Source organism: Phragmites australis, chromosome 9 (genome assembly GCF_958298935.1).
Source record: "Phragmites australis chromosome 9, lpPhrAust1.1, whole genome shotgun sequence".
NCBI classification, from domain to species: domain Eukaryota; kingdom Viridiplantae; phylum Streptophyta; class Magnoliopsida; order Poales; family Poaceae; genus Phragmites; species Phragmites australis.
In genome coordinates this window covers 14,685,462-14,699,850 of record NC_084929.1, presented here as the reverse complement: position 1 = coordinate 14,699,850, position 14,389 = coordinate 14,685,462, and the positions used below count along the sequence as shown (strand labels likewise).

Here is a 14,389-nt window from a genome sequence, read left to right as displayed (position 1 = left end):
GCAGAGTTATCCCTGTTGTCTAGGAAGGGCAAAATCCATCTTGATCGCTCACTCTCCACAACATATATCATGGCAAACTCAAAAACTATCTTTATGATTATCCAGTAACGGAATAGTGTTTGGCAGTCTCTAAATGTGCCATTACACATTCTAAGAATCAATAACAATCTTAGGTTTAAGAATCCTTCAGGTACACCATTTAAAATTACAATCGATGGCACATTATGTAACAATCCCAGCAGTATCTCAAAGTTGGTATATCTAACACCATGTTCTCTAAAATATGTCTACATTGCTGATTTGATATCTTCGTACTTATGATCCATGAAATATGATCATTTATCAATATATGTATTGATTTATAAATCATCATTATCCTACACAAAGACTAGTGATTATTTAGAATAACATCATAATTAATTCAAAGAGCTTCACAAGTAAGTCACATACTTGCTACAATATAAATAATTATTATCCATAGAATAATATATTATTCAAAAGTACATAAACATTAATATGATACAATCATATCTATAATTGTCTCTATGTCATATCACCAACATTATACATGAGCTATAATAACCCCACAGAGTTGTGAGATACACTAGAGCCCAAACGTGCGATCAAAGCAGTTCTATGACTACAACATAGATGCTACAAAATGTATAGTTGTACATAGATTTTACAATTTTCCCCTTTTTCTTCGTTCGACAAATATTTTCCATTACAGATGCATCTAGAAAAAAATAGGATTTGGAACCTACCAGAGTCAAACTCAAATTGCACATAAATTTGAGTACAACTTCAGTAGCAGTCAATGGGATGCAAATGCTCTAAGAAAAACAATGAACACCGCCATAACTTTGAATTAGACAGACCTGCCCCCATTCCTCGATATAGTACAATTTTCTTGTATAGAAGTAGGCATTCATCATTAGCAAGTGGACGTAACCATGTGCACACAAAGTACATATCTTGCGCTCACAGACAACAAAGTACATATCTTGCGCTCACAGACAATGAGCTATCTGTATGTATAGGTGGAACCCTGAGATTAGAACATTGTATCACAGTCGATACAAGAATTGGTTACAACTCCGTGTGGGGCATCTAATGCATCTGGACGGCAACTCCATCGCAGGCATCGACCCTCGTGTTATATTAATACAGGCCTCATCAAGGCTCCACGGCGGGCATGGCCGGCTCGACAACTGGTGGCACGGCATCCACCTTGTACCGGAGGCTCTGTCAAGAGGCAAAGTTAGATTAATCAACACTAGAACAGAAATGATAACATGACTATGAGGACGTGCAGTATCGAGTGACTTCGTTTAATGCATATTTAGTCAAGACATGAGATACTTTGCCTATGGGTTCCATACGGTGTGGTTGTTATCAAGCAAATGTGGACCTTTTTATCAATTCAGGTAGCAACGCTAGAAGTCTTTGAGACTAACCGCCATGGGAAATAGAAGACGCTTCCTCAGCATGAGTTATTAGATTCATGCAGAAAATACGAAATAGCTTAACTCATGAACTCATTGGAAAGGACGCCTTAAAGATAACCTGAACAACATGCAATAATATATGTAGGACATCCTTTGTAAAATACCTTTTTGAAGAATGACGAATATGAGTTATCCCATACAAGTCTGTATGATCCCGCTAAAACAGTGCAAAAATTACCCTGTGTAGGACAAACCAAAATGCATGTGAAACATTAGAAGTAGCACAGAGGGGTTCAACTGTTACATTATGGCTGCTAAAGGCTGGCTCAAGCATCTAATCTCAAGTACAAATTTTACTTTAGGGGGTAAAGAACGAAGTTAAAACCATGCAGTTTGTTCAAAGTCACTATTAACTAGCGTATGTATCAAGAATGAGACAGATAGTGATGATTAACCTCATTGTTTCCTAGTCAACTATTTAGACAACTTAAAGTTACTAAACAGAACCAAATATTTCTAAATTTTGATATGTAACATTATTTGTGGGTAGTATGTTGTATGAATGGCAGCCTTCTACCAGCCTAGAGATGAAATGACAGAAAGTAGTCAACTAGTAATGAAAACTCTGATGCCCAGAATAATTATGTTCTGTTTACCTAAAAGCTTTTGACTCAATCCTACGAAATCATTAATAGTTTCCACCAATTTAAACATTGTCTATTGAAGCTATTTTGTATGTCATTAGAATATGTCACTCAATCAATTCATGCGAGTCAAACCTCATTTCTCAAACCTGCCTGTATCTGACACATGGGAAATAGAATATCTGGACAAAAAAAATCCATAAGCAATAAATCAAGCTTACTTGGTCAGCTTCATACCTTCGGTAGGGAAGAATTAACTGCAATAGATATAATTTCATTAGAAAACGATTTATACAATATGAGCAAACAAAATGTTTTTTCAGAAGCAACCAGATCATTTTATTTACTTAAGAAAAAACAACCAGTTGATTACTAGGCACACCAGCTGGTGCAACGACATGGGCCAGAAGGTAAGTAAAACGCCCATTTAAGTAAAACATACTCCAATAGTAGATGATTTCAAATGATATTGGGTGGAACAATATATGGAATGCTTAGATTTCTTCCAGATAGTGCACATTTTGTTTCAAAATATTGTTTTTGGCCTTTTGCCACTAACAAAGTCTCCTTTCAATTTGCATGGCTATTTTGCTCTGGTTCCTTTTACCACTCTTCCATTACAATGTTATTCATTTTTGCTAGTACTATCAGTTAGTATCTAGCCAAACGTGGTTGAATAGCTTGGACATGTCAGATTTTATGAATAAAGAAATAAATGCCCCTAACCATGGGTCTGTGCAACTTGAACCCGAGAAAGTGTTTTGTGCCAATAAAGGGTGGATCCAGGCCCGTGCTAGGAGAGGTCTTGGACCTCTTGCCATTGGAGTGACTTCATGTTTTGTGGGCTAAAATGATGCTTTTTTTTTTCTGGATTTCCCCCTTGCTTCCTCCTGGGCTTCCTGGGCTGGGCCCGTGCTGCAGCACCCCGAGAACGGGCCCTGGATCCACCCCTGGTGCCAATGTCATCCTTGGTGCTTTCATAGAGGCTTATCAGAAACGTGAGAATAGTAGGTCAGTTCCAAGCCCTAACTGATGTAAGTACAATAGAATGCCGAAAGTAAACATGCATGTAATTAGAGTGGGAAAAAATGACAAGCAAAATTGTAATGGCAAAGAGAAGTATCTGGCTAAAACCACAACACGATACATGGCACTACTAAAATGGATTAATCCTATCAACATCCATGAGCAGAGATGCCTTCAAGATACCCACCAGGGATGGGCCTTGGGCCAGCGCGGTACTGCACAGAGCAGCAGTAGCCCAATAGATGACTTAGTCTTTATCCTTAATCTGTTAGTTGTCTTGGATACCAAGTTAGATTAGTTAGAGATATGATTTATTAGCATGTCTTAAGAGATAATAAAGGAGGTCACGGCATCTATTTCAATTAAGCATATATTAAATTCCTAGTATCTCCTCTATCCCTGCCCTTGTGGTGTGATTACCAGTCATCGGCAATGGTCGCGCTGCTTGGTTTCAAGGCCATCTAATATATGCTGATGACAATACACCTCAGTTTCATTTATGCACAAGGTACATAAATCAAATAGTCCCAGTGAACAAGAAACTTACAGTTTTCTCCCCTGAAGGGCTAATGTACTCCACATGAAAGCCAATGTCCTGCCAAAATCAATTCTGTCACTTAAAAGAAATGTGAAACACTCCATCGACTACTGGAGCATTTCAAAAACTGCACAGCGTCTTGGGTGAAATTACAGGTACCCTGCCTCTTTGATTCAAGAAACATGAAGCATTCGCTAGCACTTTATTTCCACAGTAGTATGAAGCAGTTCTAGGTAGCTAAAATACATTATCATGTATTTTCATCAGGGTTATAATAAGTGATATCATTGATCACATCAACGTCCTAGGCTTTAGCATTTCTTTTCATTTCAACTGAATATCCCATTTCTTTTCTTATAAGTAATCTCTTAAACATAAATAACCAAAATAGCAATGCAATTGACATGGACTAAGCTAATAAGTAAAAACTAAACACTAAAGCCTCCTCAATAACAAAAGGGAGATGCCTCGTACAGATTAGAAAAACAAAATATATAGTTAGAAAATTAATATATATACTATTAATCTATTCTGCAGGTATACTCACTGTAGTTCATGTCTATGCACACCCCCAGTTACAACCCAAAAAATAGTATAGTTACAATCCGTGAGCCAGGAAGTTACAACAAGACGTAAATAAAAAATAATAATTGAGTTGCAATTGAATTATGGATGAACGTAACTCCTAACGAATTCCTAGCCTAATAATGTACAACCTAAGGAACACGATTGTAATCGCAGTACAATCTAAAACGTAACTCCGGTCCTTATATATATATTAATTGTAACCAATTGTAACTCGTTAGCTTCTCGTATTGCAATTATATACTTCTAGACGCGCAGTTATAACTGATCTACCTAGTGGATTGTAACTAACAGTTTTTTAAGTTGTAACTGGGGGTGTGTGCAGTGGTAAACTATAGTGCGCGTACATGTAGAATAGACTGTGTGTAAAAGGATCATCTTTTGTTTCAGAGAGCAGGGAATCAGAATACTACCAGCATCATGTTGAGGGCCCCTTGTTGTAAGGAGAAGTCCCATGCAATGTATGAGTTTACAGCTTCAACACTCAAAATAACCTGAACAATATGAATGATAAAACTTAAGCAAATTGAGACCATCCAAGCAATAAACATAAGCTATTAAACATTCCGAATAACTGCCCCAAGAGTCAAGAAGCAGATTTGTCTAATTTACCAATAAATAAAGCAAATAATTGAGTCCAACTAGTTCAGTACCTCATGTGTCTTCCCAGCTGGAATAATGGTTTCTTTGTATTCATCACTTTTCCTACCAAAAGTGTGGGTGAAAAAAGAAAAACAAAAGTATTTCAGTTCTGCAAACTTCTCTAGTACTTCTTAGTACTAAACTAAAATGCTAAACTAGTAATGCAAAGTGCATGAGATCAATGCTAAAAGGAGACTGTACCTTGCATCCGCAGCACCTGCATCCTCAGCAGATATAAAGAATGGTGCATTCACAAAGACCTCACTGCAGAGTGTTGACTCGTCAGTTGAAAAAAAAATCATGAACATAAATTATAAAGTTTATATACAGCAAATATTTAAAGCTAGTGAAGCAAGCGTAAGGCATCACATCGGCATCAATTACCTGACATATAGAATGGCAAACAACAAACTGAAGACTAGAATATAATCCAATGGTATCACTATGTCACTCTAAATAGAATCATTAAACTAATAATCGGTCAAAGGAAACTATTTTTTGATCAAAGGAAAGTTCAAAAAAAAAAGAAAAATACAAAATAAAAATTTAGGGGTCATCTTTGAAAATAGTTTTAAAATTGTCAAAAATATAAACTAAACTGTCAAAATAATAAACTGGATGAGAACATCTACACAATTTCCTTGCTCAAAATATCCAAAAAAATTTTTTTTTTTTTTTGGGTTCAAAAGTGATCCCTTGAATGTACTGATTTTCTAGTTTTTTCTTGATATTTTTTTTAAAATCTACAGTTTAATTGATATTTTTCTTGATTGTTATGGACTCTAAGTTTTTTTCATATCGGTCAAGCTGTTTTGAGCCCATTGAAGTGGCAAAAGGGAAATAGACATGGACAGAATAGTACCAAAAAGGAGAATGGGTATTTTGCAATGGTAGCAAGGGGGAATAGATCTCAAGGAAGTGGCAATAGAAAATTATGGAGTATTTTATAATATTACAGAGGTTTTCTTTGCCAGCTAAACATTGGCATTAAAGTTTCAGATGTACAACTTGTGAAGCTCTAGCATTGGTCATGGGAATACTGGTTATCAAGATGCTATGGACGATGAAGAATAATTATATTATGTTTAATGCTGAATTATAATTACCCTATGAATTTAGTGAACTTCTCAAATTCCTCGGTGTAGATAACCACAGCTTGCTGCAACACAGCAACGCCATCGTTCTCTCTGTTAATTTTTAATAGGAAGATAATTAAGAATTAGAAGGATCATTTTGCAGACAAAAACAGAGTAGGTCCAAGCAATTTTTTCTATATAGCTCTTATACACAGAACTGCTCACAATTTCCTTTGTCCATATCGTGCCAAAGAGACATGCAGATACAACCGAATTGCCAGCACCAGTTTTGTAAGGGTGTACAGTGTTGGGCCATAACGTTCTCTTTGCTCTTCCATAGGCCTGAAATGAAATTTCAGATTAAAAGATAAGGCAATCACATTATAAAAATCATCCATTTGGTTACTTCACATACATACTAAACCATATCAAATGCAGGGCACTATATGCTAACGTTCATTTTAAACTTTCAATGGAAAGGCATGCATACATACCCATTGTCATCATTTATTTGTTGAATAAAGTCCAATAAAACCTGTGGTGGAAGAAACTCGATGTTAAATTACGTCACAGTTTTGGCTGGCAAAATTCATAATAAATATTTAAGTATCTCATATTCATATAGATATATAAAGAACATTTCATCTACCTAATGTAATAAAAAAACAACATTTTGTGGCAAATAAAAAGAACTATTGCATCGTCAAGACAGTGAATATAACTCCAACAAATTCACTAACCTGTGGAACACCAACCAAATATCGAACAAGAGTCTTATATACACCTGTTGCGGAACCAAGCTGAGCTAATTGCACCCGCCTACAGATTGAAATTTTGGAAAAGAAAACGATAATAAATACAGGTAGACTGGCAAGTGACAACTGAATGAAAAACAGGTAAGCAACCTTTCCATTTGCTGTTTCCATAGCAATGTATATCGATCACGAATGCTTCCTCCAGCACTAACTAAAGCATCTACCTCCGCTTGCTTATTTCTCTCTGAGCGTTCTCGCTGTTGCCTGATTAGAGTACCCCGAAAATCTTGGGGCATGTATGTCATAACTGCATATATGATATATCATAAATGAATGTCAATTATCAAGAGAATGCCTGACCTATACTTGTACCCAAAAAGGGCAAATGTGGAACTAAAGGATGAACTAAGGTTAAGCAAAAAAATATTGTTCTACTATCAAATTTTCAGTCCAGATATCATAAAACATATGATACCTTTAAATATTATCAGCAGAAAGCCACACGGCAAGGATTCAATTCAAGATTTCAGTAATATATAAACTATATAATGAAACACCTCATATCATGATTTGCATTAAGGAAATATGGGAATATCAACCGTGAGAATCACAAAATGCATAGCAGAAATAATGTGGATCAAACCAGCAATTTATCAGAAAAGATCCAAATCGTCCATATTGGAACTCAATTCATAAAGGGAATCGGCACAAAACCACCAAATGCTTAATCATGATACAGTATTCAATTTCTTAGCCATGATATACTATTCATCCAAAGGTATTAACATTTATTTCGCTATTTATGCAAAACATCACAGGAAATGAAAAACAGAAGTAAAGAAAATCAACCTGTATTAAAAACATTGTCAGCATTTTTCAACTGAAATTGTTCTAACTTCTTCAACATGTCCTTCAATTTAGTTTCAATATCATCAAGTATAGAGACTATCTCAGCGTCTTCTGGGGTGGACTTCTGTTGAAGCTGTTTGCATGTAGATGATAATTGTTAACCTCCAACAAAGCAAAGGCAGAACTCATACTTAGATATAGGTAAAATGCTAAACTTACTGCAACAGGACAATGTGATTTATTGAGCAAAAACAGAATTTCTTCCATTTGTTCTCTGTTCTTCCACAAATTCTCATCAATTTTATGGGCAGGAATGCCAGCCGCTTCTTGTTCCAAGAGTTCCTCATCTTTCGCATGCAAAATGGATGGAAGAATTGTCAAAAACATGTATTTTTTTAAACAAGATCGCAGAATATTTAATGCTGCAGAGAAGAGCTGCCTCTGCTTACTTATGCTGCCAGGCATTTTTTTTGTACTATTTAGAAGTGTAAGAGTTCGAGAGTGTCCACACAATCCCTGCTCACAGCACCCAGCCTGCTTCTTTTTCTAGGAAAAAAAAAATATTTGTCTTCATTTTCTTTTGTCATGTGTTTTCATCAGTTGTTTGATTTTCCCAAAATTGAAAAGTATATGTGCACTTTTGAAGTGTCCCTTAAATCTTCTGCGAAGCCCTTTTTTCATTAATAAATGTTTGGTTGAATAGCATCACAATAACTCAGTAAATTGAATATAGTTGATGCTGATGCACTCTCAACTCTCATGCAACTATCATGGTGGTTAGTTTTTTCTGCATAAATTGGTACGACTCCAAGCATATACCGACCATTGTTGTAGAATTATGTGATCCTGACCAAGCTTCTTAAAACCATTCTGGGCCTAGTGTCCTAGTCACAATTCCACGTTTTCATGTAGTTTCAGAAAGCATAGAATATTTAGAACATCCACATAGCCCATGAGAATTCAGCTATAGTGACTGGAAGATAAGATTGGAGTACCATTCAACCTGCCAAATGCCAACAATAGGGGGTCTCACTCATCTCCTAAACTAGGTATATATCAGGGGAGGTCACAACCAGTTGGGCGCAGCACTGCCAAGCATGGATGGTTGTAGCGAGCATGGCCTTAATAGGGCATGTATGTGATTTTAGTGATTAATGATAATATAGTCAATGGGACTAATATTTTTGTCAAGTATATATCTTAGTAAGTTTCATAGATGCAATACATGAAGAAGTCACCGAAACTGGGACAAAGTTTGATTGAATTGGAGAAGTCCTAGAGAAATTGTTCTCACCGGATAATCCGATGCAGAGGAGTTTGCACTCACCGCAGCATTTTATCCATAGACTGTTGAACTCACCAGATGATCCGGTGATAAAGCTTTGGCAACGCCGGAGTATTATGTCAGTGGAGTTTAGTGAAATTGCACTCATCGGGAGGTCAATGGAAGTTTAGTGAACTTGCATATGTTAGTGGACGTGCTTTCTCTACCTTATTTACATTTCCACATTTACATACTTATAATTTACCTTTGCGCATTTACTTTCCTAGAGTAATTTGTTAAGATTGGCTATATGATGCAAACCTTTTGAGCGGTAAAATAGACACACTAGATAAACCTAGAGCACATTTAGATAGAAATCGATATAGGTTTATCTTGTGAAATTTTTAAAGCCTGATAGTTTTAAGTGTCCTAATTCACACCTCCCTCTGAGGACGTCACTGATCCTCACAATGGTGACAAACATATATGGGGAAACAGGAAGGAGTACGACAGTTAAGATGTAAACTCAGCTGTGAGTAGTCCAATCAATATAAGAAGGCCTGGAACAGTTTTCAAGTTTACATTGAGAATGTAGTTTGGACAAGATACAACCCCAGTGGGAGCTGTCCAGAGCCAAAGGAGACAACTGCAACTGCAATCATAAGGATGCCAGAACTTCACATGCAATTCTTATTCTAACCAATAACAACAATAATAGTGTGATCAACCAAACTAGTACTTCAGTTAAGTTGTGACAACTTCTAAATTTATAGCAACAAGTGGATCTGATAAAGCCATACTACATATAGTGATATAGACTAAACAGAAAGAGTTGGTCGAGCAAATAATCAAGTCACTAAACAGGTGCACAGAGTTACAGCTTCTCGGCAGTTTCAGTTTCAAAAAAAAATAACTTTTGAAGTGATCTAGTAATCAATTCAAGCTAACAACTTCATTAGTCTGGAAGAAACTCTCTATGTTTCACCGATGATAATGCTTCATCACGAGCGTCCGGAGCATAGGACGCAATATGGTACGGTCACAGTTCTCTCCCGCACCGTCTTTATCCTCTACCCCACCTAATTACTTTGCCCCCAGTTCATTTTGCTCTCCGTCACTCTCCCTCCTCTCAATCCGCCATTCCCCCCTCCCAATCTGTTGCTCCCCCTCCAGATCTGCTCTCCTCTGCCTGTCCCCCTCCAAATCCAGCCTCCTCCGCCACTCCCCCTCCCTATGTCACCTCCTCCGCCGCTCGCTCCCTCCTCCCGACCCCACCTCTTCCGCCGCTCGCTTTCCCCTCACGACCTCACCTTTTCCGCCGCTCACCTGCGTTGAGCGGCCAACGGCGGTGGGTGAGCTTGGCACCGAGCGACAGGGAACGGTGACGGGCTACGGGTGGGCGAGCTCGGAGCCTTAAGGACCGACCACGGTGGGCGAGCTCGACACCGAGAGACGGGGGAGCAATGATGGCCTGCAGGTGGCGAGCGCGGCCACGGATGCCGCGTGGGCTGACATCTTTTTTAATGTTGCACTGGTTATTATTTAATGTTGCACTTATTCATTTGTTTTATTGTAGTGATTCTTTTTTAATGTTGTAGTTAATCTGTTTGAGTGGTGCAGTGGTTCTTGTGTGATGTTACCCTCATTCATTTTGGATGTTAAGGTGGTTCTCGTGTGATGTTGCAAGCTTAGCACCGAGTGATGGGTGGTGACGGCCTGCAGGTGGCGTGCCCGGCCGTGGATGCATCGTGGGCCGACTGCGGTTGGGTGAGCTCGATGAGGCGGTGTCTTTTGGTCATGTCACACTGGTTCTTTTTTAATGTTGCACTGGTTCTTTTTTAATGTTGCAATGGTGCATATGAAGTGTTGAAACATTGAATGATTCTACCATGTACATTTTCAACAAAAACTATAATGTTACACTTGTTAACTTTTCATGTTGCAAAAATGCAAATCAAATGTTGCAATCTTGAATGAACTTTGTGAACTTTTCATGTTGCACTTTGTTCACATCTATGTTGCAATAGTTCTAACTTAATGTTGCAATAATCTACCTGAAATGTTGCAATGCCTTTCTACCATATCCAGTTATGTCTTCTACAAAATTATGATGCAATAGTTCATTTTTTATGTTGCAAAGGTGCTTTTGAAATGTTGCACATGTTAACTCATGCTTCATGACCTTATGTTGCACTTGCATATGTTAACTCATGCTTCACTTAGGACGATCTCCTAAGTGAGGATGTTGCAATAGCTTTTTCCGTATGTTGCAGAAGTGAATTTGGTTTGTTGCAAGCGTCGAAATCCCGACCTCGCGGTAGGGAACTCGATATTTTAGATCTAAGGCAAGGTTTATTCAATTTTGTTGTGGATTGGTTAAGGAGTCGAGCTCTTCGACGATCTCCGAGGGGAGCTCGAGGGTGAGTGACCACACGAGGAAGAATTGCAGGTTCACCCAGGGATGTTGCATGAAACAAGGTCTGATGTTGAGGTGGGATTTTTCTATCGAGATCGGATGGTGTAAGGTTGTCTAGCTCCTACGATTGCACGATGACGGATGTGTCCGATGCTAGCGCTCGAATCGGACGTCCAGGCGCTAGTTCCGCCCTTCACCAATACGTCACCTTCGCCGTACTCGTATCTGATACGGCGGTATGCGGCGGGATACGGGTATCGGGAAGTATAAGAGAATTGCGATTTAGAAACAATTCATTTAATTCATGATACGTATCTGATACCTGGCGGTACTCTAGGCTGAGCACGACATCATGGCGGAACCTGACGCACGCGGACAGTCCTGCCGGCTGCGGGCCAACAACAAAGTTGCGCGCGTGAAGGCTTGATGGAGGGGCAGTGATGCTCTCCACATGCTAGATTCAGACCAAGGGGGCTTAGAGTAGCTGGTCGTCGGTGGGGTCAGAGGAGCTTAGCATCGGAGGCGAAGAAGACGGCTTGGCCTCGGTGATTCTAGCGAGGAGCCGCGCACTTGACGGAGAAGAGGCGCACGAGCTCATAGCGGCAATTCCCATGGCAGATCTACGGTGGGGATCCGTCAGTCGTAGCCCTCTGCTCGGCGTGGTGCGCTGGTTGTTGCTCTGCGCAATGGTGCACAGCGAGGGGAAAATGGATGAAGGGGCAGAGGGGCAGGAGAGGAGAGGTGAGGGCGATGGGGCTGGGAAGAGGAGCTTCTGGCAGCTCCTTTGTGGTGGATCTGGACGAGCTGGGGAGGGAGAGCTGCCGCTGCTGCTACTGTTGTTGTGCTGCTGTCAGCTGTCAGAGAAGATCACAGAATATTTAATGCTGCAGAGAGCGAGAGAGCTCTTCTCTGCAGCATTAAAAATGGCAGAGAGCGAGAGAGCAGAGCTGTCAGCTGCTGCTGCTGTTTGCAAGCGAGAGGGAGATGGATGAAAAGGAGAGTGAGGAAGAGAGCAGAGGAGAGGAGTGGAGTGGATAAGACGTGGGATATCTTTCTGTTTCTGAACACCTGTTCTAGCATATTCAGTTATTTATATTTTGATAAAAATTAAATATGTATTTATATACACTCATCGTATCGATATATCCGTGTTTTTAAGCTATCACCGTATCGCCATATCCGTATCAAACAAAAAGCTACACAACATACGACGGAGGAGCTTTCCCACATCCTTACGCTTCATCAACCAATCTTTAGCTGCTTTCAGCAACCTAAGGAAACAACTATCGCTAATTCCCACCCGATTCCAGAAAGCTACACCTCCCAGGACCAGATGCAAACCTCGTAATTCAAGAATACCCCAAGCAGCTAATAACTACCGGGAACACCGCCCCCCTTCCGACGCAATTTGAACAGTTCCCAACCTCCCTAAGTCGAATCGCGGAGAGATCAAGGGCCCAGGCGCCGCCGGGGAGCAAGCGAGTAGCGGATCGCGGTGCGAGAGCGGGATCAGCGAGGAAGCGCGCTCACCTGGGGTGATGGGGACAGCGGCGGCAGTGGTGAGGTCGGCGGAGAGGGCGCGGAGGCGGGACGCCAGGTCGACGGCGGCGTCGGGGAGCGAGGGCAGCGGGTACTTGTCGTAGTAGCTCGCGAGGTAGGCCCGCGTGATGGGCACCAGCCCCTTCGTCGCCGCCATCGGGTGGGTGGGTGGGTGGGCGCTCGGTGGCTGGTCGGCGGGAGGTGGCGTGGAGGAAGGGGAAGGAAGGGAGGAGCGGGAGGGCACGTGAAATGGACGTGCTGCGGTTGGAGCGAAGGGGGAGAAGAGGGGCGGTGCGGCCACCGGGCGGTGGGGTTTAACTATAAGGGGAAAGCAAGAAGATGCCAAAAGAATATCTTACTATCCTAAGCTGGGGTAAAGGTTACCGTGAAACCATATCAGCAATAAATTGACGCCTGTTAGATCGTGATTGTGCGCTGATCAGCTGGTCTCTTCTGTACGTATCGGAAGCAAGTCGTCTTCACCTTCACCTTTGCCGCCACTGTCGTCTGAGAGGGACCACCTTCGGTACCACTATCCGAGAAAGCTCTGACTCCACCATATATGAGAAAGCCTTGCCTCCATTTCTTTCAATCTTGATTTCTCCACTGCACTTAAATTTGTCATCGGCGGAAAACCCCTCCCTCCCAATCGCCTTGAACCATTCGGCCACCAACACAGCAGCAGCAGCCAGCTACCCTCCCCCACCCCCACTCGTGATGGCGGTCACATGCGTCGATGTGGCTGCCGCCCTATCGGCTGGCCCTTCCCGTCGCCGTCAAATCACCCTCCCTCCTCCAGCTGTCCTCTCCTCACCACCGACAATAATTCTTACTGGTTGAAGGCACTAAATGTCGCCACAGAACCCGTCGCTGGCCGCCACAGCCTGGTGCTGCCCCACCCTCCATTGTCGGTGCACCCTACCTCCCCTCTTCATTCGCCCATCATGCCGCTGCAGCTCAGATCTGGTGCCACCCCTCCATCTCCCCATCTCTCCTCTTCTACCCATCCCTACTTCTAGCTCTTGATGACGGTGGAGCTACGGGAGCAACGACAGGAGGTACGTGGCCATGGATGGGTCCTAGAAAGAGCGGCTGGAGGCGCCCGGCGCATGGGCAGTATGATTGCGATTGAAAGGAATCGAGGACGTCCTAAGAGGTGGGTGAATTAGAACACTTAAAACTATTAGCTCCAAAACTTTCACAAGATAAGCCTATCACAATTTCTATCTAAATGTGCTCTAAACTTATCTAGTGTGTCTACTTTTACCACTCATAAGAATTACAAGATAAATTGCAAGTATGTAAATGCGGAAACATAAATGAGGTAGAGAGATAAACTCAGCACGAGGGATTTTTATCCAATGGTATCTATGGCACACAAGCCACCCCTAGTCCACATTGGAGCTTCACAAAGGATATACTCCCGGTCGCCAAGTCTCTTCCAGTCACGGCTCTTGAGATACCAAGTCACCAAGATAAGGTCTCAAACACGATGAGCCACCAAGCCACTAAGGCAAAGTCTCACCACTAACCTCTCTTCCGGTCACTTGTACGCAGTCTTCACTTCGGAGCTTTAGTCACAAAGACAAGGGCCTCTGCGTCCCCAC

General features: G+C 41.2%; 1 protein-coding gene across 3 annotated transcripts; it reads right to left on the bottom strand.

Moving 5' to 3' along the window:
• Positions 1-897: 897 nt before the first annotated feature.
• Positions 898-13,102, bottom strand: LOC133928665 (uncharacterized). 3 transcript variants are annotated; one of them, XM_062375100.1, is made up of 15 exons: positions 12,774-13,100; positions 7,783-7,910; positions 7,564-7,696; positions 6,865-7,021; positions 6,700-6,778; positions 6,454-6,494; positions 6,185-6,301; positions 5,990-6,070; positions 5,085-5,147; positions 4,895-4,946; positions 4,655-4,735; positions 3,666-3,713; positions 2,314-2,349; positions 1,613-1,687; positions 898-1,245 (listed from the first exon to the last, which is right to left on the bottom strand). In XM_062375100.1, exons 1-15 carry the CDS (start codon positions 12,937-12,939, stop codon positions 1,177-1,179), a joined length of 1,326 nt encoding a protein of 441 aa, XP_062231084.1. In that variant the 5' UTR covers positions 12,940-13,100; the 3' UTR covers positions 898-1,176. The 3 variants fall into 3 exon arrangements, 2 of the variants coding, with proteins under 2 accessions (XP_062231084.1, XP_062231085.1); XR_009911487.1 differs by lacking the exon at positions 898-1,245 and adding an exon at positions 2,819-3,078 and having other exon boundaries at positions 12,774-13,102; XM_062375101.1 differs by lacking the exon at positions 5,990-6,070 and having other exon boundaries at positions 12,774-13,101.
• Positions 13,103-14,389: the final 1,287 nt, after the last annotated feature.